This window comes from Mus caroli, unplaced genomic scaffold (genome assembly GCF_978045245.1).
Source record: "Mus caroli unplaced genomic scaffold, Mus_caroli_1 scaffold_2, whole genome shotgun sequence".
Lineage (NCBI taxonomy): Eukaryota > Metazoa > Chordata > Mammalia > Rodentia > Muridae > Mus > Mus caroli.
In genome coordinates, this window is record NW_028227257.1 from 170,130,247 (window position 1) to 170,157,325 (window position 27,079).

General features: G+C 38.2%; 1 protein-coding gene across 1 annotated transcript in view; it reads right to left on the reverse strand.

Annotated features, from left to right (window-relative positions):
• Window positions 1-211: 211 nt before the first annotated feature.
• Window positions 212-27,079, reverse strand: part of LOC147005977 (coiled-coil domain-containing protein 144A-like) — a 153,612-nt gene continuing 126,744 nt past the window's right edge. Inside the window, exons 13-17 of the mRNA XM_085828703.1 lie at window positions 10,146-10,224; window positions 6,390-6,465; window positions 2,957-3,090; window positions 1,106-1,396; window positions 212-295 (exon numbers count right to left, since the gene is read on the reverse strand). Of these exons, the coding sequence (XP_085684829.1) occupies window positions 212-295; window positions 1,106-1,396; window positions 2,957-3,090; window positions 6,390-6,465; window positions 10,146-10,224 (664 nt within the window). The remainder of the gene's footprint in view (window positions 296-1,105; window positions 1,397-2,956; window positions 3,091-6,389; window positions 6,466-10,145; window positions 10,225-27,079) is intronic.

Here is a 27,079-nt window from a genome sequence, read left to right on the forward strand (position 1 = left end):
GAGAGGTTGAAAAGGTAAGCAAAGAGACATGACTTTATAAGCAACACTACTGCCTTCTAGAAGGGTTGTACTTATAAACTTCTGGATGCCACTGTATTTAAAGTGTAACAAGTTAAGAAATGTTGAGTTGGTTTATACATTAATTTGCTTCAGAGTCATAGGCATTTAAATATGCATAAATTTGTAAACCACATCTACTTCAAATATACAATTAAATGGCAGTAATTCTGCACTCCATTGACATGATATACTCCTGTCTTTCATGCTCTTTCTGTTGGTCATAGGCAGCCTCTTCCTAAAGAACATTAAAAAGACACATTTTAAAATAGGACATCCAAGGAGAGTTCAAAGGGTTTAAGAAGAGTGGTTGATTTGATCTAAATACCCAGTATGCATATTTGAAATTACCAAGATCAAACTAAATGACTTCAAATAAAAGAAAATTCTGTTTAAATTACAAATATCACTGTATTTATTCTAAATAAAGGAAACACTTATTTGAAACATAACTATCCAACAAATTATTGTGTAATTTTCTTTACATTTAAATCTACAAGGCAAAGAATATTTTAAATGAAAGAGAAAGGGGTAGGAGTTCAAATACTTTATCAACAACATCAAGTGCATTTAAGCAGAATTTTTTAAAGAATTCTTCCTGTGGTGCTGTAGACTGAACCCAGGGTCTTATGGATGACAGAGAGCTATCCAACCATAGCACTACATCCTCATCCCTGACATATCCATATAATAATTCCAAAATTAATAATATAGTACAATTTTATAGTAAAGCATGGAACGTATAAACAACTGAAGTTCATTATCATATCCACATCACAATTATTTTCTTTCTCACAATTTTTCAAGTAATCTCAAAGATCACATGATTCCCTATTGAAAACAGGAATTCTGAATGATGAAATCTTTTTGCACTAATAGACAAATCTAAGATGATTATCAATAAAAGTGGATCGTTTCTTTTTCCAAAAATCTACAACAGAAGTTGCCATGAAACACAGAAGAAACACATACAATCATAAACACAATACATTGAAAATGAAATTTGAGGTGGAGTTAATTACAGCACATGACAGATGATTGTATTCACCTGTAATAATCGATTCACTTTGTTTATTTCTTCTATTACTTGACACCTGTGTTGCCTTTCAATGGCTTTTCTGTGCTTTTCTACCTCGCTGCACTCTATCATGTTCTGGTCCATATGAGTTTTGAGGCTGAGTATTTTCTCTTCATGCTGCTGTATTTTGCACTTTAGCATCTCACACTTCTCCTGGGCTGCTGCCATCTCTGCTGACTTCTGCTGCAGGGCATTATTTTCATCGTTCAGGCATTTCCAGTGGGATTGTGCTTGTTGTAGTTTTGTTTTGATACTTTCAAGCTGAGTGAAAACAATTAATATTGTCTAGTCATGCAGCAGGCAGAAAAAAGTTAGCAAAACACCAATAGCAATTTCAGCATGAATTCAATTGAATTCATCATGAATTTCAGCAATTTCAGCCTGAACCCAGACTTTACACATGGTTTGCAAATTCACACCTTCATTCATTACATTAATGAATTATTGATAACATTAAATCTAAAAAAAATCCAACAACATCACACAAACAACAGAGAGACAGAGAGAGAGAGAGAGAGAGAGACAGAGACAGAGACAGAGACAGAGACAGAGAGACAGAGAGACAGAGAGAAACTATAAACTGTTTTCCCAATCAGATCAGGAAAACTCCCTAAGCATTGATTATCAGGTACATAAGTGAGGTTCTCATGTGTCTTTTAGCTAATTTAATACTGGTATGACTGTCAAATCATTGTGTCTCTTAGAACAGAAATTTCTTTACTTTTTTTTTATAATTGGGTTTATTCTGGTTTATGCATGTAAACCCCTGCCAAACGAAGGTACATAAAACAACATGAAGTATTATTGTATTCATAATATTAATATTAATAGTATTATCTTCTGTTTCCGAAGATAGTGGAAGGTACTGTCAGGTGACATGTGGATTAGAAAAAGGCAGCAAGCATATAGAAGTGAAACTAAAGCTGGGTGGTGGGTGAGTAAAGTTTGAAGTATAATTTCCTGAACATGAACTTAAAAGTTGAATAAATCAACTTACTAATTACTAATTACTAGTACTATTAAATTAATAAATTAAGTAAAAAGAAATGATTACTAAGAATTAAATGAAAATTAATTTTTACAACATAAAATATATATTCAATTTTAAGAACAGGCATTTATTTTTTTTCTCACAGATAATAAAAGGCAATTTAACTAGAAAACCCATGTGAAATGGAAAAGAAGTAGAAAAATGAGAAAAATGAAGCTAGAGTATATATCCCTTCCAAGAAATGAAGAAAATACAAGGTTATATTTAATTTGGGAAAATTGGATTTATTTTCTCTTTTCCAAGATTCCTAATGTTTACTTCTCCTTGCTTCTCTGGAAAAGTCCATCTCACCTCCTTCTAGACTGAAATATTTTTCCATGACATAAAAACTACTTTTGAAATTTATTTATTCCAACTATTATTTGAAAAATTATTTATCTTTGATGAATCGAATACCTGAAATTTAGAGGTATACACAATGATGTCTTCATATGCGTTTAAAAGTTATTTCATGAATCATGATCGATAAAATCCAGACTGAACCATATTTTTTCAATAGAAGGAGGAAAATGCACAAAAATTGTTGTTTCTGGACATATAGAGTCTAGAACTTGGTTCCTGTGACTCAAGTTTGGGCAGGAGCATGCATACCAAATGGGTTTAGAAAAGCATAGAAATTTCAAGACACAAATAGGACACATTTTCAATCTAAAAGGACAGTTGTTGTTTTTTCAATATGACCTCAAGTTTTCAAAAATTTCCAAACTCTTTATATTTACATTGTACTAAATTAGATGATTTTTTTTATCCCAAAATTAATTTAAATGTACCTCCTGTCTTAGTTTAAACACCATATCATTTTCACAGAGAGTTGTACTTGAAGCTCTGGAATCTGAAAACTCTCCATTTTTATGTGCATCTGAGTCTTCCTCCATCATTGTGCACAGATTATTAAAGCGAGAAAATACGTAAAACAAGTAAGGCATTATTATTATTGTATGTGTCTGTGTTCATGTGTATTTGTATTTGTATTGTTTTTTGAGGCAATCTGTTTTTGAACACTTGACCCTCCAGACTACTTTACAAGTGTTTGGATTATAGATATAAGAATATGCCTGGCTAGTAACTGCAATTTTTAAATTATAAACATTTACTACATTTTAAGTAGGTAATATGTTTTATCATATGAAAGAAAAATTTACGTTTATGAACCATTCTCATAAATATGATTTTATGACTACTTTAAAATATTATGAGATTGAAACCTGAATTTGAAAATAAAAATGTTGAAATATAAATGGTAAATAAAGTATTAATATTGGAATCATAATTAGAATTGTTATAAATATCATGTATTACATTTTTATATATCAAATTAATCATTTACTTATTGTTTTCTTTTTTATTTGACTGTGTATGTGTGAGTCTCTGTGTAAATATGTTCACAGGAATGCAAGTGGCCTCATTGGTCAGGAATACTGACATTTCAGAAGCTGAGTTACAGGCAGTTAGATGCTACTTGAAGGTGAATGCTAGGAACTGAAATTAGATACCAATATTCTGATGGTTAATTTTGTTCTTGTCTTATTTTGTTTCTGTTGGTGCTGTTCACTTTTATCAAGTTGACAGAAGCAAGTTTCATTTGACAAGAGCAAAACTTTACTGAGAAAATGTATCTATCATACCGTTATATAGACATGACTGCAGGAACATTTTCTTGTCTAATGCTGGATGGAGAGGAGGCTCAGATCACACATACACACAAATGAATACATACATCCAAGACACACAAACACATATAAATAAAAACTATGCATTCCACATAGTGGTACCAAGTATGTAAGCACCTTGGTTAAGTTCCAATAAAAAAAATTAAAATTTAGAATGATGAGAAAAAAATGTCTTTGAGGGATAACTGGGGAAAGAAGAGAGTCCAGGCAGTGCTTTAAGATATAGGTGGTCAAATCTAGAAATACAGGAAAGACTTGAAAATATCTATGGTAGTTTGAAGAAGTGTTTGAACACTTGGGCTCCAATTACTGGTGCTGCTTGGTCAGGTTGCAGAAACTTCAGGAGGCAGAGGCTTTTTGAAGGAAGTAGACCATCGAGGAGGGCATGGTTTATACACTTACCCCACCTCCTAGTCCCTTTCTCTGTCTACCTACTATGTATGTATGGAACTGTGGTCAACCAGCCTCCTCTTTCTGAAGTCATGCTCTGCTTTCCTAGATATTGTGGACTCTGTCCCTCTGGAAATATAGTCCGTTTATTCCTGAAGTTGTCTTTGGTCATTGTATTTTATCTTAGCACCAGGTGAGTAACTACTAAAAGTTTTTAAGAAGAAATCTAGAGACCAGATAGTGGAGTTTTCTTAGTAAAGTTTTCACAAAATGCAGAAGATGCAATATCATATGCATAATGTTAAATCACAGGAAATTATTAGTTATACTTCAGAGAAATCAAAATTAAAATAAAAACAAAAGCAGCCTGCTATTTAGGAGACTCAAAAGTTATGATGAATTTTGTATTTTTTTTTCAGTTAAAAGAATAATGACATGTTTTATTCATTAGAAGTCCAAAGTTTTTCATGTTATTTATCATTCTGTATATTCATTCATAGACAGGGAGGGAGGGAGGGAGCAAGAGAGGGAGAGGAAGAAAAAGAGGCAAGGAGGGAGGGAGGGAGAGAGAGAGAGAGAGAGAGAGAGAGAGAGAGAGAGAGAGAGAGAGAGAGAGAGAGAGATAGAGAGAGAGAGATCTGCTCTATGTCTGTGGATTCTGTATTCAGGACCTCCAAAAGATGTAAACTAACACTTCTCCTGTGCTAAGAATGCACAGGCATTTGACAATGTTCCGAAAATAATAGAGCATAATAGTCATTGAGCGATATATTAGTTATCCAGTTAGGGCTCTTATTGATGTGATGAATACCAGAACTGAAACATCTTGAAAGGAAAGGGTTAATCTACTTTATACTTCCAAATCACTGTTCATCATTGAAGGAAGTCAGGACAGAAACTCAAGCTGAGCAGGAACCTGGGGGTAGAAACTTGTGCAGAGGCCATGGAAGGGTGCTGCATACTGGCTTGCTCAGCCTGCATTCTAATAGAACCCAGGACCACTGACCCAGAAGTAGCCCTACCCACAAGGAGATAGGCCTTCCCACTTCCATCACTAACTATAAAATTGTCCTACAAGCTTACCTACAACTAGATCTTCTGGAGTCATTCTCAGTTGACTCTCCCTACTCTTAGATGACTATAACTTGTGTCAAGTAGACATAAGACTAGGCAGCACAGAGGCCAGAAAGGAAAGCTGCTTATGGGATTGCTGCTCATATTTTGTGTGACCTGATTTCTCTTATACCCCAGGATCCCCTGCCAGTGGTGGAACCTATGTGCAATGATCTGATTACCCCACACTCAAAAGTAATGAAGAAAATATCTGCACAAGCTTCTCTATAGGCAAATCTTCATAGAGGCATTTTCTCAATTGTGATTCTGCTTTCTCAGGTATGTCTGGTTTATGTCAAATTTACAAAACCAACTAGGACAATTAGTGATTACATATAATTTATAGATACCTTAAATAAAAAAAGATACAGGTTAGTTGTTTTACATGAAAATTTAATACTTGTGGATTTTGAGCTCTGTTGGATACTATGGAACAATTCCTATATAGAAGATAAGTCACATGTATGTTACTTAGTTTATATGAACCTACATGTATATTTCTTAAAGTTTATATCTCAGCTTCATCAGGTTGAACCATGTTTATATTTCATGCATATGTGGATTCTGAACATGGAAAATTAGTATATTTTTCATGAGTCTATCTGAATAACATATCATGGCTAACTACTTAAATGTGAAAGAAAACCCAATTCTATCCATGTAAATTTTGAACTTTTACAATAAGCACAAAAATAAGATATAGGTATTAATGTGCTAAAATATAGAATGAAAGAGCAAAGACATATTTCAAAATACAAATCCAAAATACATTAGGAAGATTACAGTTGACATTAGAGAGCACTTAATTATTTGTCAATTATTGTGGTCAAAATCATCACAGATATGAGTAAATAATATTGGCCTTCCAAAATTGGAATTAATGTTATCAGTTTCTTATATGAATTTTAAACTAGATCTACTTGTTTTATTATAATTATGCAGATATGATAGAAATTTATATTTAGGTTTTGGTAAAATCACTCTTTAGTCATGGGTGAGTGCTTTGGCAAATGAATGTCTTACCTGGCTATTTCTTTGTCTAGTTCAATAGTTTTCCTTTTCATTTCATCCAAAATCTGTGTCAGTGAATGGTACAACTCTTCAGACTTGGAAAATATATATGAATAAAAATTTAAATGTAGAGATCCACTTTTCTTTCTTAGAAATATTACTTACCATGCATAATATGCTTAGACAATTTTAGAAAATGTTTTATGAAATTGATACCTATGAGTAGAGATTTCAAAATAATTGTTTTTACAACTGTCTTATGTGTATGGGTGTTTTGCAAGAATGTAGTTCTGTACGCTCAGGTCTAGCTAATGCCAGACCTGAGGAGAAGAGGTTACCAGATCCCAAAAGAGCTGGAGTTCCAAAAAACTGGGCGTTGCCAGTGGATGCTGGTAACTGAACCCAGGTCTTGTGTAAGAGCAGCAAGTGCTCCTACACACTGAGTCATCTCTTTGGCCCCGAGTAATAACCTTTTACAGAAGAGCTCATATATGTGAGATTTTCATTATGACATCTTCTGAAATGTAAATATACAATTTTTATTTGTTAAACACAGCAAGGTTTTTTTCCTAGCTCACTAATGTAGCCCTCTTTCTGGGACTCTTCCTCTGGCTCTTCCTCAGTAAAGGGCACCTTGTTTCTCTATTCTCTACTATACACCTTTATTCTAGGATTCTGACAGCACCTCCCAGGTTGAAGTCCCCCTCTCTTCACACTCTAACCCTCTCTCCCTCAAGACTCACCAGGGTTCTGCTATTAGAAGTGTCCATCTTCCTTGCTTGCCACAGTAACATTCCATCCTATTACCATATTCCAGTTGCACAAACAGAGTCCACACACACACACCTTGAACTCTAACCTGTGGTTCCAGGACTCCATAGTTCTTCCCCAGGCATAAACTCCACTCCCCACTCTAACCTGTGAGAGTCAATCCCTGGAAAGAGCTTGTGAGTCACTGGCAGAGCTATTCCATGACCAGTAGGAGCCTGAATTCTATCTTCCTTTGGATGCACTAACCCTCCTACTTCCTTTGGGTACACTAAACCTCCTACTTCTTCAGGACCACGTTTACCTTGTTGCTATTATAATTAATGGTCCTAATTACTCCTCCTTCCTTGGTTATTCCAACCCTACTAAGTCTCCAAGACCATTACCATCTATACTAAAGGGCTCAATGCCTCTAACCATCCTAAGTAGAGATCTCACATGTTGTACCCTCAACATCCCAGGACTTATGGCACTCACTTGGCAGAACTCATCTCCTTGTTTTGCTGTGTTCTTATATTCCCCATCATCTGTAGACACACATGGATATTCTGTCTTCCTCAACAGAAAAGAATATTCATACTCCCATCCCTATGCTACTTGGAGATAACAACCCTATAACCCTCTTGGTGTGCCAGTTGGCTCTGCTGGTCTGGTCAAGCCCTCGTTTCTCATCTCAAAAGCACCCTAGCCCTGACATTGCCAGGAACTTTGGGGAGGATCTTCTTTACTCACAGTGTAGGGGTTGGGAGATGCTTGTTTCTTGGGGAGAGACACTCTTAAGAGGCAAGGCCTATTGAGAGTAGATTGGCCTTGTTGGAGGAAGTGCCTCACTGTGGCAGTGGGCTTTGAAGCTTCACCCATTTCTGAAAATAGCTTTCTCCTAGCTCCCTGATGATGCCAGTCTTCTGACAGATTTTGGATCAAGATGGAGAACTCTCAGCTCCTTCTTTAGCACTATGCCTGCCTAAACACTACCATGCTTCATGCCTTGGTATTGGACTGAACCTCTGAACCTGTAAGATAGTCCCAAAGAACTTTTGTCCTTTATAAGTGTTGCCATGGTCATGGTGTCTGTTCCCGCAATAGAAACCTTAAGACATGTAAAAAGGGGTTTTGCCAACTCTCTTCTTGGTACCTTATCCATTTCACCAAGACATGTTCTAATCTAACTCACCCCTAATAGCACCTGCTGGTGAGCTCAGAAGCCATCCCATTCTCTGGTAGACTAAGCATCACTTGGGTATCCTGTTCACAATTGGCACTGAGTGACTGCAAATGTGAGCTTCAAGTCAATCCACACTACTAGCCTTGACTTCTTATCTCAAGTCTCTCTATGCTTGTCTCCTTTCTCTTTCATTTCTCATAGAAAATCCCAGGCACTGGGGATGTGATAGGGTCCCAGGACCCAATGGGGAGGTCTTTAGTTAAAATGGCCAACAGTGGGGAAAAAGAACCTAAAGAGACCACCTCCAGTAGATAGACATGTTCATGAGCTGAGGGATTTGGCAATCCACACATCTCAAAAATTTTGTCCCTGAATTGTTCCTGTCTAAAGAAAATGCAGGGACAAAATTGGAGCAGAGACTGAAGGAAAGGCCATCCAAAGTTAGCCCCAACTTTGCATCCATCTCATACACAGATACCAAACCCTAACAGTATTGATAATGACAAGATGTGCATGCAGTCTGGCATAGGTGTACTCTGAGACGCTCTACCAACATCTGACTGAGGCAGGTGCATATATTAACACCCATTGGACTGAGCCTGGGGACCCCTATGGGAAGAATTAGGGAAAGGACTGAAGAAGGTGAAGGGGATTGCAACCCCATAGGATGAACAACACTATCAACTAATTGCAAACCTCAGTGCTCCCAAGAACTAAGACAACAACCAAAGAGCATACAAGGGCTACTCCATGGCCCCTGCTACAGAATTGCCTTTTCTGGACTCATAGGGAGGTTATGAGCTTGTTCCTGTGGATGCTTGATGCCCTAGAGAAGTGGGATGCTAGAAGGGTGAAGTAAGAATGAGTGAGTGGGTGGGGGAACACACTTTTAGAGGCAAAGGGGAGGGTAAAGAGGTGGGGTGCTCGTGGAGGCGGTCCCAAGAAGGGGGGTAACATTTGAGATGTGAATAAATAAACTAATTACTAAAAAAGAAAGGGATAACAAATACTAAAATCCTTCCAAAAATGTCATATGGTAGCCTGATACTATAGAAGCTTCCTAAGGTACATACATAGACCCGTGTATAAAAAGAATGAAAAAAAAAGTTACCCTACAATGGGGTAATGATGGCTCTATTCAAAACCATAGGGTTAAAAAGATTCTGTACCAGGAATAGGTTGCTGCTTTTGCAGTGTTAACAATCTGGGTCATATAAAACCCCAATATCCAGGTAATTGCTAATGTTCTTGGTCACCCTCTAGAACCTGATGGTAAGAACTTATTCCTAGAGACCTCACACATTGAGTCCTATAACATGTTGAAATCAATAATATAACCTGGAAACCTTGTTCCCACTAGCTATCTAGCCTTCATAGTGCTAGGAGCTGCAATGCATACTGCTAGAGGAGAAAAGAAATCAGCAATCTAACACAGATGTGAACCCTGCTGCCTGCAACTGACTAGCATTGCAGGACATAACTGGTGGTAAATAAGACTCTTGAATATCCTGAAAATAATTGACCATTTTCTAATTGGATGTAAGGCCCATTCTATATGTCACACCCAAACCTGGAACCTTTTTCTGAGCCCAGAACCTGTGACTAAATGGATGATATCCTTAGTGGAGAGCCTACTACTAATGCACGGCTACATGGACAGAGAATTTAACTGACACTTAAGGACTCCGAACAAATAGTAACAATATGAGCACATCAAATGTTTGAACAGGGAGAATATTTGTATCTCCTAAAGTGTGGTTATATGGCACTGCTGGACACAGGAAAATTTCTTTTGAGTCTCACAGAATTAATACAAAATGGACTTCACAAGTGTGCACTTACCGGGGTTATTGGAAGCTGTTCATTCTCTTTTGCTTGACGTTGTATTGCAGCTTCTAGGTCTGAATTTTCAGCTGTGAGCCTAAAAAATGTTTTAGAATGATTGTGCATAACTGGCCACATTAGAAATAAAAAATGAGTTTCTGAAAAAACATGTGAATGATTACACAAATTCTGAAATGTTGAAAGATAGTGATTTGGAAACTGTATCACTTTTTGTGTGCCCCTTTATCTGTATAAACTTTAGCAATAATTTGAAGAAATGCACAGTTTTTGTTTTTGTCTTAGTGGGTATTAAACTTTCATGCATACAAAGCATACACACATTGAGTGAGAACCATCCACCAATTTAAACTTTGAACTTTAAGTAACTAAGACCAGAATTTTTTCCTGATTTCCAAAGTGTGTAATTACTATGAATGAAGCAACTTCTCTTTCTTCATTGCTTTCTTATAAACAATAGAGCTATTCAGCACAGTGCTTTCATTATAGACCTCTGTGAGTGACTCTCATGTCCCAAGCTCTTGATGCAGTGTCTGTGTGTTCATAAAATACCTCACGCGATATAGTCAGTGCCCTGTGGTTCTGCTGCCAATGACAGAACCCTGCCATCAGATCTTTCCTGACAGATAGACTAAGGATTCTCTGAAATGCTGAGCCAGTATCATTTATTCTATCACGCTGACTTCTGAGCCATTACCTCAGTAGTGCGGAAAGTGATTAAAAAGGAAGTTGGTGCCACATCATCGCTTCTGTGATGAAACTGCCCATGTGCTTCTCTTAGACTTGGAGACTTGATTTGTGAGCATTTGGAAAACCTGGGAGCTGTGGTTTACAGTTGGCTCAAAATAAGGCTGGACTAATGAACCACTCTTGCATGAGTTCATAAGACAAGAACTCATTTACAACAGTGCAGATCATGAGCCTTCAGGTAGAATAAAGTACTCTTCTACAGAGTGGGCCTAAGGCCATACACATTAGATTCTGTCCTGGGATCTGGATCATGCCTGAAATTCCTGGTGATATGGAGTTTAAAAGTAGTCAAAACGTTTATTTAGTAGAGGAAATATTCCAAAAATCATTACAGTTCAGGCTGTCACATTGTTAATGCTCATGGTTTTAGCTTTGCTTACAGTGATATTCGAAAGTAAAAATGGAGAAGAAGTGGGTCACAAGTGTGCAGTTTAGTAAAAAATGGGATGTCATCCTGGTGTTTAGACAAGATGGTGAACCAGGGAAAAGGCCCAGCCACACTGAGAACAGGTTAGAACAGTTTGCATTAAGACTGCTGCCTTTGAGACAAGGCCAACCTTCAAAAGTCCAAGCCTAAAAGTAAGACAAAGTGCCAATGCATTCTTTAGGATAGCACTGACTCTCAAGGGCACCATGAAGACATCCTCTGTGACACTTTGCTACAAAAAGCCAGATAGGGAAGTGAGTCTGGAGGTATGGCTGCCCTGTGACCACAGGCAGGCCTGGGCAGTACTTGAGCTGCAAAAATCACTTCGTAGTAACCATTCTGGTGATGGTCTTGCAGTGTATGTCAAAATACAAGCGTAACATGGCAGTGGTGGGATAAAGTCATATTGCAGAGAAAAGCCACTAAGGCAAGGCCATGTGTAGCTAGCTGTTAGAGTTCAGATAGAGGACATCTGAGTGGTTTGTGTGTTAAGCAGTGTAGGTGAATCCTAAGTTGTCAGACACTAAGAAGTGATAGGATGATGCAGGTGTAAGGAATAGATTTTTAGTGAGAGAAATATCAGCAAATAAGTGGAACTGTCCCAAGAGTCAGACCACATGTGCTACAAGGCACTGCAGAGGCAGTCCTGCCCAGTCCTGGTGGAGCGTAGGTGGTAACCTAGACTGTGTATATGGAGCATGTGTTTCTTACGTTTGTCCTGCTGGGTTTCAATCTGCACTTGGTATAACATTCATTAATATTTCTCTATTATTATCTTTTGGTATATGTTAGGTAATAGACATGAAAACCTATGTAATTTTAAAATTTTTTGAAGTTTTATAAACTAGGAATTGGACTTGAGGTTCAAGGGTAAACTATGGATGAAATATGAATAATATGGAAACTACTAAGATTATCTGGCTTTGAACTTAGACTAAGTAAATTATACATTCTGAGATGGGCGCTGGCCTGTGGGGGTCAGAATCAGAGGGTTACAGTTTGAATCTCAAATAGGCACCATGTTTTAATGTTTTGCAGTTTTACCCCTAGACCTATTCCATTGACTTGTCCAACATGATAGGCAGAATGTCTCACACCCTATGAACCCCAATGAACCTTTGTAAAGAACCAGGAAAATTAACTTTTTTTACATTCTGGATCAAGATGTCTTCCCCACACATTGTGCTGATGTTAAATTAGAACACAGCCAGGAATTTTTTTTTTTGCATGTTGCTGTGGCTATGTAAATTAGAGTACACCTATAATATCATTCAGCAACTGTAGTAGGAATGTCCACAATGCCTAATGTCACATTATCTGTGTAATTTCAGTGATATTTAAGGACCCATAGTCAAGGACTACTGCACAGTCCTTGGATAAATTTGCAAAGTTTTAAGCAGGAAAATCCCCTATAATGACTTTTGTTTATATATATCCACCTCACTATGATTTAAACATACATTATGTACTGTGGCTCAGACAAGGTAATATTTGTGGTGTTGACTGTTTTGTCTGAGCAAGGGACATGAAGTTTCTAACTCAAATTAGCAACTTCAAATGGAAATCCTTCGAAGACTACCCATCACTGTGTGAGCTACATACAATAACTGTTGTGTCCATTAATATGATTGCAACTGATCATCTTTTAGGTAGTGTGACAGTAAGTTTACATACATTGCACTGAGTCATTTATTATATGACTTGAAAGTGAGTCATGACAGCATATGAGAAGCATGAAGCCCTGAACACACCACACTACATTATGAATGTTCACAGATTCGATTGAGCAAGCCATTTTGTACATTTGTAAAAACGTATGGGTTATGGTCTTTACTGCTTTGCTGGAATGATCATGTAACACAGTACATTCAGGATCTCTCAGCTTAAGCAGGAGGTAATGGATAAGACCATGGGAAGTATCACAAGCACTGATGTGAAAATAGGATACTGTAGAATCAATATTCCTTAGTCAATTAAAGTCAGTTCTCATGCAGTATTATTTTAACATCCATGGTGGGAAATACTTATAACTGCAGTACCTCAAAGTGTAAGGCAGTTTAGTTCAGTTCCTTCACCTATTTGATTGTGTTTTTCTGTATTTGTTTAAGGGATTAATGTGTTTCCTCTTTAAGGGCTTCTACTTGTTTACCTGTGTTCTCTTATATTCTTTTAAGGGAGTTATTTATGTACTTAAAGTTCTCTATCATCTACATGGGATGAGAATTTACATCTGAATATTGATTATCAGGTGTGTTGGGGTATCCATGGCTTGCTGTGGTGGGAGAACTGAGTTCTGATTTTGCCAAGTAGTATTGATTTCTGTTGCTTATGTTCTTCTGCTTGCCTCTGACCATCTGGTTATCTTTGGTGTTAACTGGCCTCACTGTCTCTGACTGGAACCTGTCCCTCCTGGAAGCCTGTGATCCTGTGATTCAATGATCCTGGATGTGTCAGAACTCCTGGGGGTTAAGCTGCATCTGGGTGGGGGCTGACTGGGTGGGGATCCAGTGTACAGGTTCTGCTCAGAGAACAGGTGCAAACTGGAAGGAGCATGGATCTCTGACTAGGGCAGGTCCTAAATTGTAAACTTCCTAATCTTGTGACCCTTTAATATAGTTCCTCATATGGTGGGGATCCCAGGCTATAAAATTACATTTATTTCTAGTTCATGATTATAATTTTACTATTTTGTGTATTGTAATTTATGTATTTCTATGTATTGTGTGTTTAATTATGTAAATATTTTCTAATGGTCTTAGATGACCCATCTAAAAGGGTCATTTAACCCCTAAAGGGGTCACATTCCACAGGTTGAGAAGTACCAGTGGTGTAGAGAATGAATAATTAAAATATGTTATCTAAAAATGCCAAGGAATTAATAAAAATATTAGTTTTAAAGTTATTCTGTTCACACAAGTTTGTACATTTTATAAAAGTAGACTTTAAACTTCATATAATTATCCACCAAAATGATTCGCAAAGTAATAAAGCATATTCAAGTGTTTTTCAAGCATTTTGCACATTAGAAACCAAAATCATATAGCCCATTTACAATGCGTTCTCACAATTTTTTTTATTTCTATTTTTTTTTCAGAATTACTCTGTCAATTATCATATAATTTTACATAGCCTTAAAATTCCTTGATAAATCCAGAAATTAATTACAAAGTATCAAATGTCTCTCAAATTTAAATTTTCCTATGAGTTAATGTTGAATAATCTATTTAGAAAATCATTTTTTACTTTGCTCATGTCAGTATGAAATAATATCTAAGCTTATCTCTGTGAAAGAGGGATATCTTACTATTTTATTTAAAATTCTAGGTTCAATACAAAGCAGCATAATACTAAATGAATTTTTCTGGATTAAGAAAAGTATCATTTCATATTCTATCAGGGGAATTTTAAACTAATAAAAATTTTGTTTGGAGCAATTATATCAGTCAAGTCCTTTAATATGATTTATATCCTTTAGCTAAATGAATCAATTTTAAAGAACTTATTCAAATATGTATTCAATAATTCAATATTTATTGAAGCTTTTAAGAAAGTGTATTCTTGTCTTATCCGTAGGTTTGGTCTTCTCAAAAGAACTCACACAATATGTATTCACTGATAAGTGGATATTAGCCCAAAACTTAGGATACCCAAGATATAAGATACAATTTGCTAAACGCATGAAACTCAAGAAGAATGAAGACCAAAGTGTGGACACTGTGCCCCTTCTTAGAATTGGGAACAAAACACCCAGGGAAGGAGTTACAGAGACAAAGTTCGGAGCTGTGATGAAAGGATGGACCATTTAGAGACTGCCGTATCCAGGGATCCATCCCATAATCAGCTTCTAAACGCTGACACCATTGCATACACTAGCAAGATTTTGCTGAAAGGACCCAAATATAGCTGTCTCTTGTGAGACAATGCCGGGGCCTAGCAAACACAGGAGTGGATGCTCACAGTCAGCTATTGGATGTATCACAGGGCTCCCAATGGAGAAGCTAGAGAAAGTACCCAAGGAGCTAAAGGGATCTGCAACCCTATAGTTGGAACAACATGATGTACTAACCAGTACCCCGGAGCTCTTGTCTCTAGCTGCATATGTATCGAAAGATGGCCTAGTTGGCCATCACTGGAAAGAGAGGCCCATTGGACTTGCAAACTTTATATGCCCCAATATAGGGGAATGCCAGGGCCAAAAGAATGGGAATGGGTGGGTAGGGAAGTGGGGGGTGCTATGGGAGAATTTTGGGATAGCATTGGAAATGTAATTGAGGAAAATATGTAATAAAAAATATTAAAAATTAAAAAAAAGAAAGTGTATTCTTTGCAGCATAATTGTAAAATACATTTTAATACTTTAATTATTGTCTCATAAAAATGAAATTTCTCTGTAGATATCAAAAGTATGATTTCAAAGGATATATACATATATAATTATGGAAAATAGTCATAATTATGATATTTGTTCATTGCATTATTTTCACATTCCACAAGGCTAATAATTCTCTCATTTATCCACAGAGGCATCCAGACAGTCACCCAAAAAATCAACCAAATGAGTCCAGAAGATCACAAATTCATGACTTTCTAGACTATATAAGGATATCTATCAAAAGTAATATAATAAAACCCAAATCTGAAAAGTTTTTTCCTCTACAGAGCACTTAAAAAGTTAGTGACAAACTACAAATGTTCTATTTATCCTCTAATGTAAACAGTTAAATTATTTCTCAAAAATTGGAGCATCATACCTCATATTGCGCATCTCTGCTCCCAACTTAATCTTTTGAAACTCAATTTGAGTACTTTCTTTTTGTACTGCAATAATAGAATTTTGTAAAGTTTCATTTTCTTCTGTGATTTATTCACAATTATGTTTTTTTAATTTCCATTGATCTTTTATATGAACAAACTGTAAACCAGACTTGCACTAGGCTGCCAGAATCTGTATTGGATAAAAAGCACAATTTAAGTACTGCAGCACTTTTCATAAATAAAACAGAATAGAGTTTCACATAAACTTATGGTGCAATGCAGAAAGGTATACTGAGGACACAGTGGAATACATGGTACAATCTACAGATAAAAATAGAAGACAGTTAAAGTATTTTGCCTAAAACCAAATAGAGAAGAGAAGAAAGACATAAACACAAACATTACAGACTCAGATGATACTGAAATCAAACAAAGATTTAATGTCAAATAGGCATGCAGGAATATGCCCTAATGGAAGAGAGGAATAGGCATGAAGTGAGAACAAGAAATAGCTGGTCAGAGTGTGAGGAGGCACATTGCCAGTGATCTACAGCAAATGCCCAGATGCAACTGCCCTCCAATTCCACTCAAGGTCAAGTAAAAGGTGCTGATTTTGATTCCTACCTCAAACAACACAAATCAGGAAAAAAATGTGTTTTAAAAACTGAAGATTACATACTTCAGACATGTCAGAAATTGTTAGCTAATAAACACTAAAATAGTTAGATGATATTACTCCAATTCTCTATCTCTATGCTATGAGATAGTTCAGACTAGGTTAGAACAGAATGAGGACAAAGCTGTTCTGACTCCGCCAGACTCCTGGAGCTGAGCTGGTGAATAAGGCAGCCAAAAATCACAGGTCAGAAGTCTGGAAAAAAGACACAAAGAAGAGACGATGCTCTGAGCATCTGACTAGGCCATTGTGAACATACTACAGAGCACAAAACAACATGAGTACTCCAGGAAATATTCTGGGGATTAGACACTCAATGTCTCACACAATTAAAGGAGACCATAGGGTGTCCTCACAGTGCCAGGAAGAGGGCATGTCTTCCCATATGCCAAACTGAAACAGGAATAATTCACAGAACCATAGTTAGCAAAAAGCAATGTCATCCTTTAGTAATGGAGAATAAGCAATACACTGGGCACATCCAAGGTATAGAAAGGATAACATTTGTTGTGGCTTACCTAATGAATATACAAACAACAAAGGGAGGATCAAGCTGTCTATAAGCAATATAAAATGCATATATAGAATTCAGAAGAAATGGATAGAATGTAATGGAGAAAGAAGAAAGACATATAACAAATATTACAGACTCAAATGATAATGAAATGAAACTAAGTTTTGACATCAAATAAGATAAAACAAAATCATAATTATAATTAACTATACTATACCAATTACATTAAGTTGTATACAAATGTTTATAAATAATAAATAATAAAAATAAATAAAATAAGTAAATGTATATCATGAGTTCATGGGTCTTTTTTTATTTAATTTATTTTTTATTAGGTATTTTCCTCGTTTACATATTCAATGCTATCCCAAAAGTCCCCCATACCCACCCACCCCCAATTCCCTACCCACCCACTCCCCCTTTTTGGCCCTGGGGTTCCCCTGTACTGGGGCATATAAAGTTTGCGAGTGCAATGGGCCTCTCTTTGCAGTGATGGCCAACTAGGCCATCTTTTGATACACATGCAGCTAGAGACAAGAGCTCCAGGGTACTGGTTAGTTCATATTGTTGTTCCACCTATAGGGTTGCAGTTCCCTTTAGCTCCTTGGGTAATTTCTCTAGCTCCTCCATTGGGGGCCGTGTGATCCATCCAATAGCTGACTGTGATCCTCCACTTCTGTGTTTGCTAGGCCCCGGCATAGTCTCATAAGAGACAGCTATATCTGGGTCCTTTCAGCAAAATCTTGCTAGTGTATGCAATGGTGTCAGCATTTGGAAGCTGATTATGGGATGGATCCCTGCAAATGGCAATCACTAGATGGTCCATCCTTTCGTCACAGCTCCAAATTTTGTCCCTGTAACTCCTTCCATGGGTGTTTTGTTCCCATTTCTAAGAAGGGGCAAAGTGTCCACACTTTGGTCTTCGTTCTTCTTGAATTTCATGCGTTTAGCAAATTGTATCTTATATCTTGGGTATCCTAAGTTTCTGGGCTAATATCCACTTATCAGTGAGTACATATTGTGCGAGTTCCTTTGTGATTGGGTTAAATCACTCAGGATGATGCCCTCCAGGTCCATCCATTTGCCTAGGAATTTCACAAATTCATTTTTTTTAATAGCTGAGTAGTACTCCATTGTGTAAATGTACCACATTTTCTGTATCCATTCCTCTGTTGAGGGGCATCTGGGTTCTTTCCAGCTTCTGGCTATTATAAATAAGGCTGCTATGAACATAGTAGAGCGTGTGTCCTTCTTACCGGTTGGGACATCTTCTGTATATATGCCCAGGAGATGTATTGCGGGATCCTCCGGTAGTACTATGTCCAATTTTCTGAGGAACAACCAGACTGATTTCTAGAGTGGTTGTACAAGCTTGCAATCCCACCAACAATGGAGGAGTGTTCCTCTTTCTCCACATCCTCGCCACCATCTGCTGTCACCTGTATTTTTGATCTTAGCCATTCTGACTGGAGTGAAGTGGAATCTCAGGGTTCTTTTGATTTGCATTTCCCTGATGATTAAGGATGTTGAACATTTTTTCAGGTGCTTCTCAGCCCAGGGATGCAGGGATGGTTCAATATACGGAAATCCATAAACGTAATCCAGTATATAAACAAACTCAAAGACAAAAACCACATGATCATCTCGTTAGATGCTGAGAAAGCATTTGACAAAATCCAACACCCATTCATGATAAAAGTCTTGGAGAGATCAAGAATTCAAGGCCCATACCTAAACATGATAAAAGCAATCTACAGCAAACCAGTAGCCAACATCAAAGTAAATGGTGAGACGCTGGAAGCAATCCCACTAAAATCAGGGACTAGACAAGGCTGTCCACTCTCGCCCTACCTATTCAACATTGTATTTGAAGTCCTAGCCAGAGCAATTGGACAAGGAAAGGAGATCAAGGGGATACAAATTGGAAAGGAAGAAGTCAAAATATCACTTTTTGCAGATGATATGATAGTATATATAAGTGACCCTAAAAATTCCACCAGAGAACTCCTAAACCTGATAAACAGGTTCAATGAAGTAGCTGGATATAAAATTGACTCAAACAAGTCAATGGCCTTTCTGTACACAAAGGATAAACAGGCTGAGAAAGAAATTAGGGAAACAACACCCTTCTCAATTGTCACAAATAATATAAAATACCTTGGCGTGACTCTAAGGAAGTGAAAGATCTGTATGATAAGAACTTCAAGTCTCTGAAGAAAGAAATTAAAGAAGATCTCAGAAGATGGAAAGATCTCCAATGCTCATGGATTGGCAGGATCAACATTGTAAAAATGTCTATTTTGCCAAAAGCTATCTACAGATTCAATGCAATCCCCATCAAAATTCCAACTCAATTCTTCAAGGAATTAGAAAGAGCAATCTCCATATTCATCTGGAATAACAAAAAACCTAGGATAGCAAAAACTCTTGTCAAGGATAATAGAACCTCTAGTGGAATTACCATACCTGACCTAAAGCTTTACTACAGAACAATTGTGATAAAAAACAGCATGGTACTGGTATGTAGACAAATGGAATACAATTGAATACCCAGAAATAAACCCACACACCTATGGTCACTTGATGTTCAATAAGGGAGATAAAACCATCCAGTGAAAAAAAGACAGCATTTTCAACAAATGGTGCTGGCACAACTGGTGGTTATCATGTAGAAGAATGCGAATCGATCCATTCCTATCTCCTTGTACTAAGGTCAAAACTAAGTGGATCAAGGAGCTTCACATAAAACCAGAGACACTGAAACTTATAGAGGAGAAAGTGGGGAAAAGCCTTGAAGATATTGTCACAGGGGAAAATATTCCTGAATAAAACAACAATGGCTTGTGCTGTAAGATTGAGAATTGACAAATGGGACCTCATGAAACTGCAAAGCTTCTGTAAGGCAAAAGACACCGTCAATTAGTAAAAAGGCCACCAATGGATTCGGAAAGGATCTTTTCCTATTCTAAATCAGATACAGGAATAATATCCAAAATATATAAAGAACTCAAGAAGGTGGACTCCAAAAAATTAAATAACCCCATTAAAAAATGGGGCTCAGAGCTAAACAAAGAAATCTCACCTGAGGAATACCGAATGGCAGAGAAGCACCTGAAAAATGTTCATCATCCTTAATCATCAGGGAAATGGAAATCAAAACAACCCTGAGTTTCCACCTCACACCAGTCAAAATGGCTAAGATCAAAAATTCAGGTGACAGCAGATGCTGGCTAGTATGTGGAGAAAGAGGAACACTCCTCCATTGTTGGTGGGATTGCAAGCTTGTACAACCACTCTGGAAATCAGTCTGGATGTTTTTCAGAAAATTGGACATGGTACTACCAGAGGATCCAGCAATACTTCTCCTGGGCATATATGCAGAAGATGTTCCAACTAGTAAGAAAGAAACATGCTCCACTATGTTCATCGTAGCCTTATTTATAATAGCCAGAAGCTGGAAAGTACGCAGATGCCCCTCAACAGAGGAATGGATACAAAAAATGTGGTACATTTACACAATGGAGTAATACTCAGCTATTAAAAAGAATGAATTTATGAAAATCCTAGGCAAATGGTTTGACCTGGAAAGCATTATCCTGACAGAGGTAACCCAATCACAAATGAACTCAAATGATATGTACTCACTGATAAGTGGATATTAGCCCAGAAACTTAGAATATGCAAGATATAAGTTACAATTTGCAAAACACATGAAACTCAAGAAGAACAAAGACCAAAGTGTGGACATCTTGCCCCTTCTTAGAATTGGGAACAAAACACCCATGGAAGGAGTTACAGAGACAAAGTTTGGAGCTGAGCCAAAGTATGGACCATCTAGAGACTGCCATATCCGGGGATCCATCCCATAATCAGCCTCCAAACGCTGACACCATTGCATACATTTGCAAGATTTTGCTGAAAGGACACTGATAAAGCTGTCTCTTGTGAGACTATGCGGGGCCTAGCAAACACATAAGTGGATATTCACAGTCAGCTATTGGATGGATCACAGGGCCTCCAGTGGAGGAGCTAGAGAAAGTACCCAAGGAGTTAAAGGGATCTGCAATCCTATCGGTGAAACAACATTATGAACTAACAAGTACCCCAGAGCTCTTGACTCTAGCTGCATATGTATCAAAAGATGGCCTACTCGTCTATCACTGGAAAGAGAGGCCCTTGGACTTGCAGCCTTTATATACTCAAGTAAAGGGGAAAGCCAGGGCCAAAAAGTTCGAGGGGGGGTGGCGTAGGGGAGTGGGGGGGGGGGTATGGGAGACCTTTGGGATAGCATTGTAAATGTAAAGGAGGAAAATACCTAATATAAAAAAGGAAAAAAATGTCCTTGAACCTTCAAATCACCCAGAGGGGCACAGGACAGTGCCCCTAAATGCCTTACATAGAAGAGACTGTGCTGCCTGCTTGAGAATGTGTTGCACTCAGTAATAAGTGGCATGCCTTCATCAGACCCTCCCCACAGGTCTGGGACACACAGGAAGAGGAGGTGGAAAAAGTGTAAACCAGAGGGAACTCCAAGGAAACATTGTCTCCCAAACACAGCAGGACTGTCACACGTGTGAACTCACAGAGACTGTGGCAGTACACACAGGGCTTGCATGAATTCAAGTCCCAGTGCTAAGAGAGGAAAGTGGGCAAAGGCTCCTCCTGTCAAGAAGCTATCTGCATCTGATGCTTGCAAAGGAAAAATCAAATTTCTCCAATACTCTCATGGGATATATTCACCACACTAGAAGGACGATCTCATGCTAGGAGTAGCTGGCCAACACAAAGCAAACTCAATTTTTTTTTTTTTTGTAAAATGGTTTCTTATTTTTGTGTTTTTATAGGTTTTATATTTGTGTATTGTGTGTTTCTTTCTTGAGTTAGCTGGTTGTTTTTAAAGAAAGAGACAAATTATTTCCAGTTGTTTGAGTAGGAGGGTGTGAGGGGTTGGTTGAGTAGGAGGGTGGGCGGGGTTGGGTGAGTAGGAGGGTGGGCAGGGTTGAGTGAGTAGTAGAGTGGGCAGGGTTGGGTGAGTAGGAGGGTGGGCAGGGTTGGGTGAGTAGGAGGGTGGGCAGGGTTGGGTGAGTAGGAGGGTGGGCAGGGTTGGGTGAGTAGGAGGGTGGGCAGGGTTGAGTGAGTAGGAGGGTGGGCAGGGTTGGGTGAGTAGGAGGGTGGGCGGGGTTAGGTGAGTAGGAGGGTGGGCAGGGTTGGGTGAATAGGAGGGTGGGCAGGGTTGGGTGAGTAGGAGAATGGGCAGGGTTGGGTGAGTAGGAGAGTGGGCGGGGTTAAGTGAGTAGGAGAGTGGGCGGGGTTGGGTGAGTAGGAGGGTGGGCAGAGTTGTGTGAGTAGGAGGGTGGGCGGGGTTGGGTGAGTAGGAGGGTGGGCGGGGTTGGGTGAGTAGGAGGGTGGGCGGGGTTGGGTGAGTAGGAGAGTGGGCGGGGTTGGGTGAGTAGGAGGGTGGGCGGGGTTGGGTGAGTAGGAGGGTAGGCGGGGTTGGGTGAGTAGGAGGGTGGGCAGGGCATAGGAGGTGTTGGAGAGGGGAAGCCTGATCAGAATATAGTGTATGAAAAATATTTTTCGATAAAAAAGAAAAATGTTTTGTAAAAAAAAAAAAAGAAATAAGATTGAGAGCACTTGAGGAAGATGCATTACAGGAACACATACAAATATGCAGCATACAAACATGCATGTGCACTCAAACACACACATATACAAATACATTAACACCCTCATCCCACAATATTGTAAATCATTGGAGCAGATAAAAATTAGATACATCAACCTTAAGGAAGAAGCTCAGTGTATTCTGGTGTTTGCTGTGCAAGCATGAGAACTTGATTTCAAATCTCCATACAAAAATACATATGACTCACATGTGCCTGTAAGCCCAGCCTTTGAGAGCAGCAAACAAGATTATTAGTGCTGGTGGGCCAACCTACCTTCAACCTCAATGAGATACCATCTCAAAGGAATAAACAGGGTAATGATAGAGCAGGACACCTGAACTACTCCTCTAGTCTGTGCATGCAAACAGATGCTCACACCGAGGTATACACAAACACACATATACACACACACTTAATAAAAAATCAAATATTTTTTAAAGATTATAGAAGACAACGTTAACATAAGCCAAGTATAAGAGAGGAGCCAATAAAGCAACAGCTGTAGTCTTAGAGTGTCTCCTCAAACTATCATATGGCAGAGCCATCATGGAGAGATTCAGCATCCTTTACCAAAGTGACTCCAGAGAGCTGCTTCAATCCTCCAGTCACATGAAGAAGTAACGAAAAGGCACAGCCCACCAGCTTACTTTATTGGCTAGCTGGCCTGTTCCATTTTTTGTAACACATGAATCTAATGTTACAACCCCAAGGTCAGAGTGTCATGCTTGCTTAATGAAGCTCAGAAGGCTTGGTGGCAGCGCATGCGGTGAGTAGTTTCCTGTTCTTTGATATCAAGCATGCCTGTGTCATGAGCAATACTCTAATTCACCCTCGTCAATACCACACACAGAGGCTGCATGCAAAACCCCTACCTTTGCTCTGCCTCCTGAGCTGTTCAATAAGATGCAGAATAGTGTTGAAACTGATCATCTCACAGTCTTCTAAGTGTCCCTCACATGGTGATATTAGTTTGCTAAGGTCAACTATAAGATTTCCTTGTTCTTTGTCACACATAAGATCTCCTTGTTCTTTGTCAAACACAAGATTTCCTTGTTCATTGACCTACAAATTGAAAAATAGCAATTTCAGATTCTTCATGTTGTGTACCCCATATACTAAATATAAAGAAGAGACAAATACTCATGTTTTACATAAGTAACAAGCAAGATGCTTCTGAAAGACCTAATTTTGACAGGAAAGACACCTTTACTATTGGTGACTTTTACAAATGTTTTGGGAAGAAATATTTGAATATAACAAAAGAATCTTAATTTCTATTTTATTTTTACTATATTTCTTTTTTATTAGATATTTTCCTAAATTACATTTCAAATGTTACCCCCTTTCCTAGTTTCCCCTCTGAAAATCCCAGATCCCCTCCCATCTCCCCTTCTCCCCAACTCACCAACTCCCATTCCTGGTCCTGGCATTCCCCAATTCTGGGGCCTAGAGCCTTCCCAGGACCAAGGGATTCTCCTCCCATTGATGACTGACTAGGCCATCCTCTGCTACAAGTTCCACCATGTGTTTTCTTTGATTGGTGATATAGTTCCAAGGAGCCCTGGGCTACTGTTAGTTCATATTGATGTTCCTCCTATGGGGCTTCAGTCCTCATCAGCTCCCTGGGTATTTCTCTGGCTCCTTCACTGGGGACCTTGTGCTATGTCTAATGGATGACTGTGAGCATTCATTTCTGTATTTGCCAGGCACTGGCAAAGCCTCACAGGAAACAGCTCTATCAGGCTCCTGTCAGCAGGCTCCTGTTGGCATCTGCCTAGTGACTGGGTTTGGTGGTTGTTTATGGGGTGGATCCCATATTTCTAACTCACTTTATTATGTATTAGTTTGACTTTTATGTTGTATCTTAATAAATATGATTTTAAATTCATTTCCCATACCTCTTCATTTACATCGGAAGTTTTCTTTGAAGACCTACAAAAAAAATGATATCCTTTCAGATGAATATTAAATTTGTAAAATAAAACACAAAAAAGTTTATTTCCCCTATCCATACAACTTACCTGGTATTACAAATAAAGTTATTTATTTCCTACAAAGGAAATAAGCTTTGGAAAAAAAGAGGACCATTGATATACAATTTATACCACTACTATAATCGTAAAAAGATGGAAATTACAATTGGAGACACAGCTCCAGTTAACAGCAGGTACAGCTTCTGCACAGGAGGAGTTGAGTGCAGTAGCCATGACTTTGTGTGGCTCTTTGGCTCACAACCAACTCTAACTCCAGCTCCAGAGACATCTAATACCTGTGCCTTCTTCAGCCACCTGCACACATCTGCACACTCAACTACAAGCACAAACATGAGCATACAATTTAAAATAATGATGATAATAATATTCATTTTTAAGTAAAAATGGAAATCCAGTATTATGCTAGTTAGGATAAGGGGAATAACATAATATCCAATGCTTTGTTTAATAGAGGTAAATAGACCAACATTTCCAATGTCATTCTCAGAAAAAAAAAGTCTCATATTTAGTAAAACCTACTTTATTAATATTACTGTACTCCTTATATGTGTCAAGAAGAACAAAGACCAAAGTGTGGACACTTTACTCCTTCTTAGAATTGGGAACAAAACACCCATGGAAGGAGTTAGAGACAAAGTTTGGAGCTGAGACGAAAGGATGGACCATCTAGAGACTGCCATATCCAGGGATTCATCCCATAAGCAGGTTCCAAACACTGACACCATTGCATACACTAGCAAGATTTTGCTGAAAGGACCCAGATATAGCTATCTCTTGTGAGACTATGCCAGGGTCTAGCAAAGACAGAAGTGGATGCTCACAGTCAGCTATTGGATGGATCACAGGGCCCCCAATGAAGGACCTAGAGAAGGTACACAAGGAGCTGAAGGGATCTGCAATCCTATAGGTGGAACAACAATATGAACTAAACAGTACTCCCCCCCCACACCCCCGAGCTTGTGTCTCTAGCTAGATATGAATCAGAAGATGGCCTAGTTGGCCATCAGTGGAAAGAGAGGCGCATTGGTCCTGCAAAGTTTATATGCCTCAGTACAAGGGAATGCCAGGGCCAAGAAGTGGGAGTGGGTGGGTGGGGGAGTGGGTGGGGGAGGGTGTGGGGGACTTTTGAGACAGCATTGGAAATGTAAATGAAATAAACACCAAAAAAAAAAAGAAAGAAAGAAAGGGATTACTTAAAAAAAAAAAAGAATGGAAATGGTTAGCTGTTCATAGGCCTTACTATGTAATTACTGCCAATTGTTCTAAGCACTGGACTTGCTTTAAATTTATGTTAATTCCAAACACAACGTATTTCAGATTCTATAATTGTAAAAATTAAACACAGAAAGACCATGAGAATAGGTAACAGATTTTGAATTCATACTCAGAAATTCTGAAACCATAATTTATTCCATACTACATTGTGAAAAATTACATTTCAACTTCAAGGAGATTTCAATGAAATAATAGAAGATGACCATCAATTATTATACCACTTCAGTAAAAGCTATACCTAATAATCTGACATTTTCAACTCGTTTTTTTTTTTAGAAAGTATCTCAAAGCCCAAATTTTCAATTCACCTGCCTCAGTCTCTTCAATGTTGAGGAAACTGGTAGAAAGTACTCTTATTTTCAAAATCAAAAAAGATGTGGATTGACACAACAGTTCAGTTGTTAAGTCCCTAAGTTGCAAAGGTGAGGGCATGAGTTTGATTTTCCAGAAATTTTGGGGCACAAAAAAAAAAAATAGCCAAGTGTGATGGTGTGGTGTGCACTAGAAATCGAGCACTGGGGAGACAGAAACAGGAGGGTGCCTAGAACCCTTGTCTACCCAATGGCAGAGGGGAAGAATAAAACTTTTCCAAAAGGCACCATCCCGTATGCTACAATGGTGTCCAGTTACTGACTCACATAATTTTGATAGGTGAATTGAAAATGGTCTGAGAACCACCCCTGGCATTGGTGCAAAACTAAGTTTTGCAACACTGAATTTGCCATCATCATTTTCAAATCGACCATGCATATAAAAAGAACTCATGGCTTCACTTTTTCCAAAATGTACAGTGAGTCCCATGAAACAGTTGAAAAAATTGAAAGATAAAATAGAGGAAATTTAAGAATAAATGGATATGTTAGTTTCTGGGAGGAAT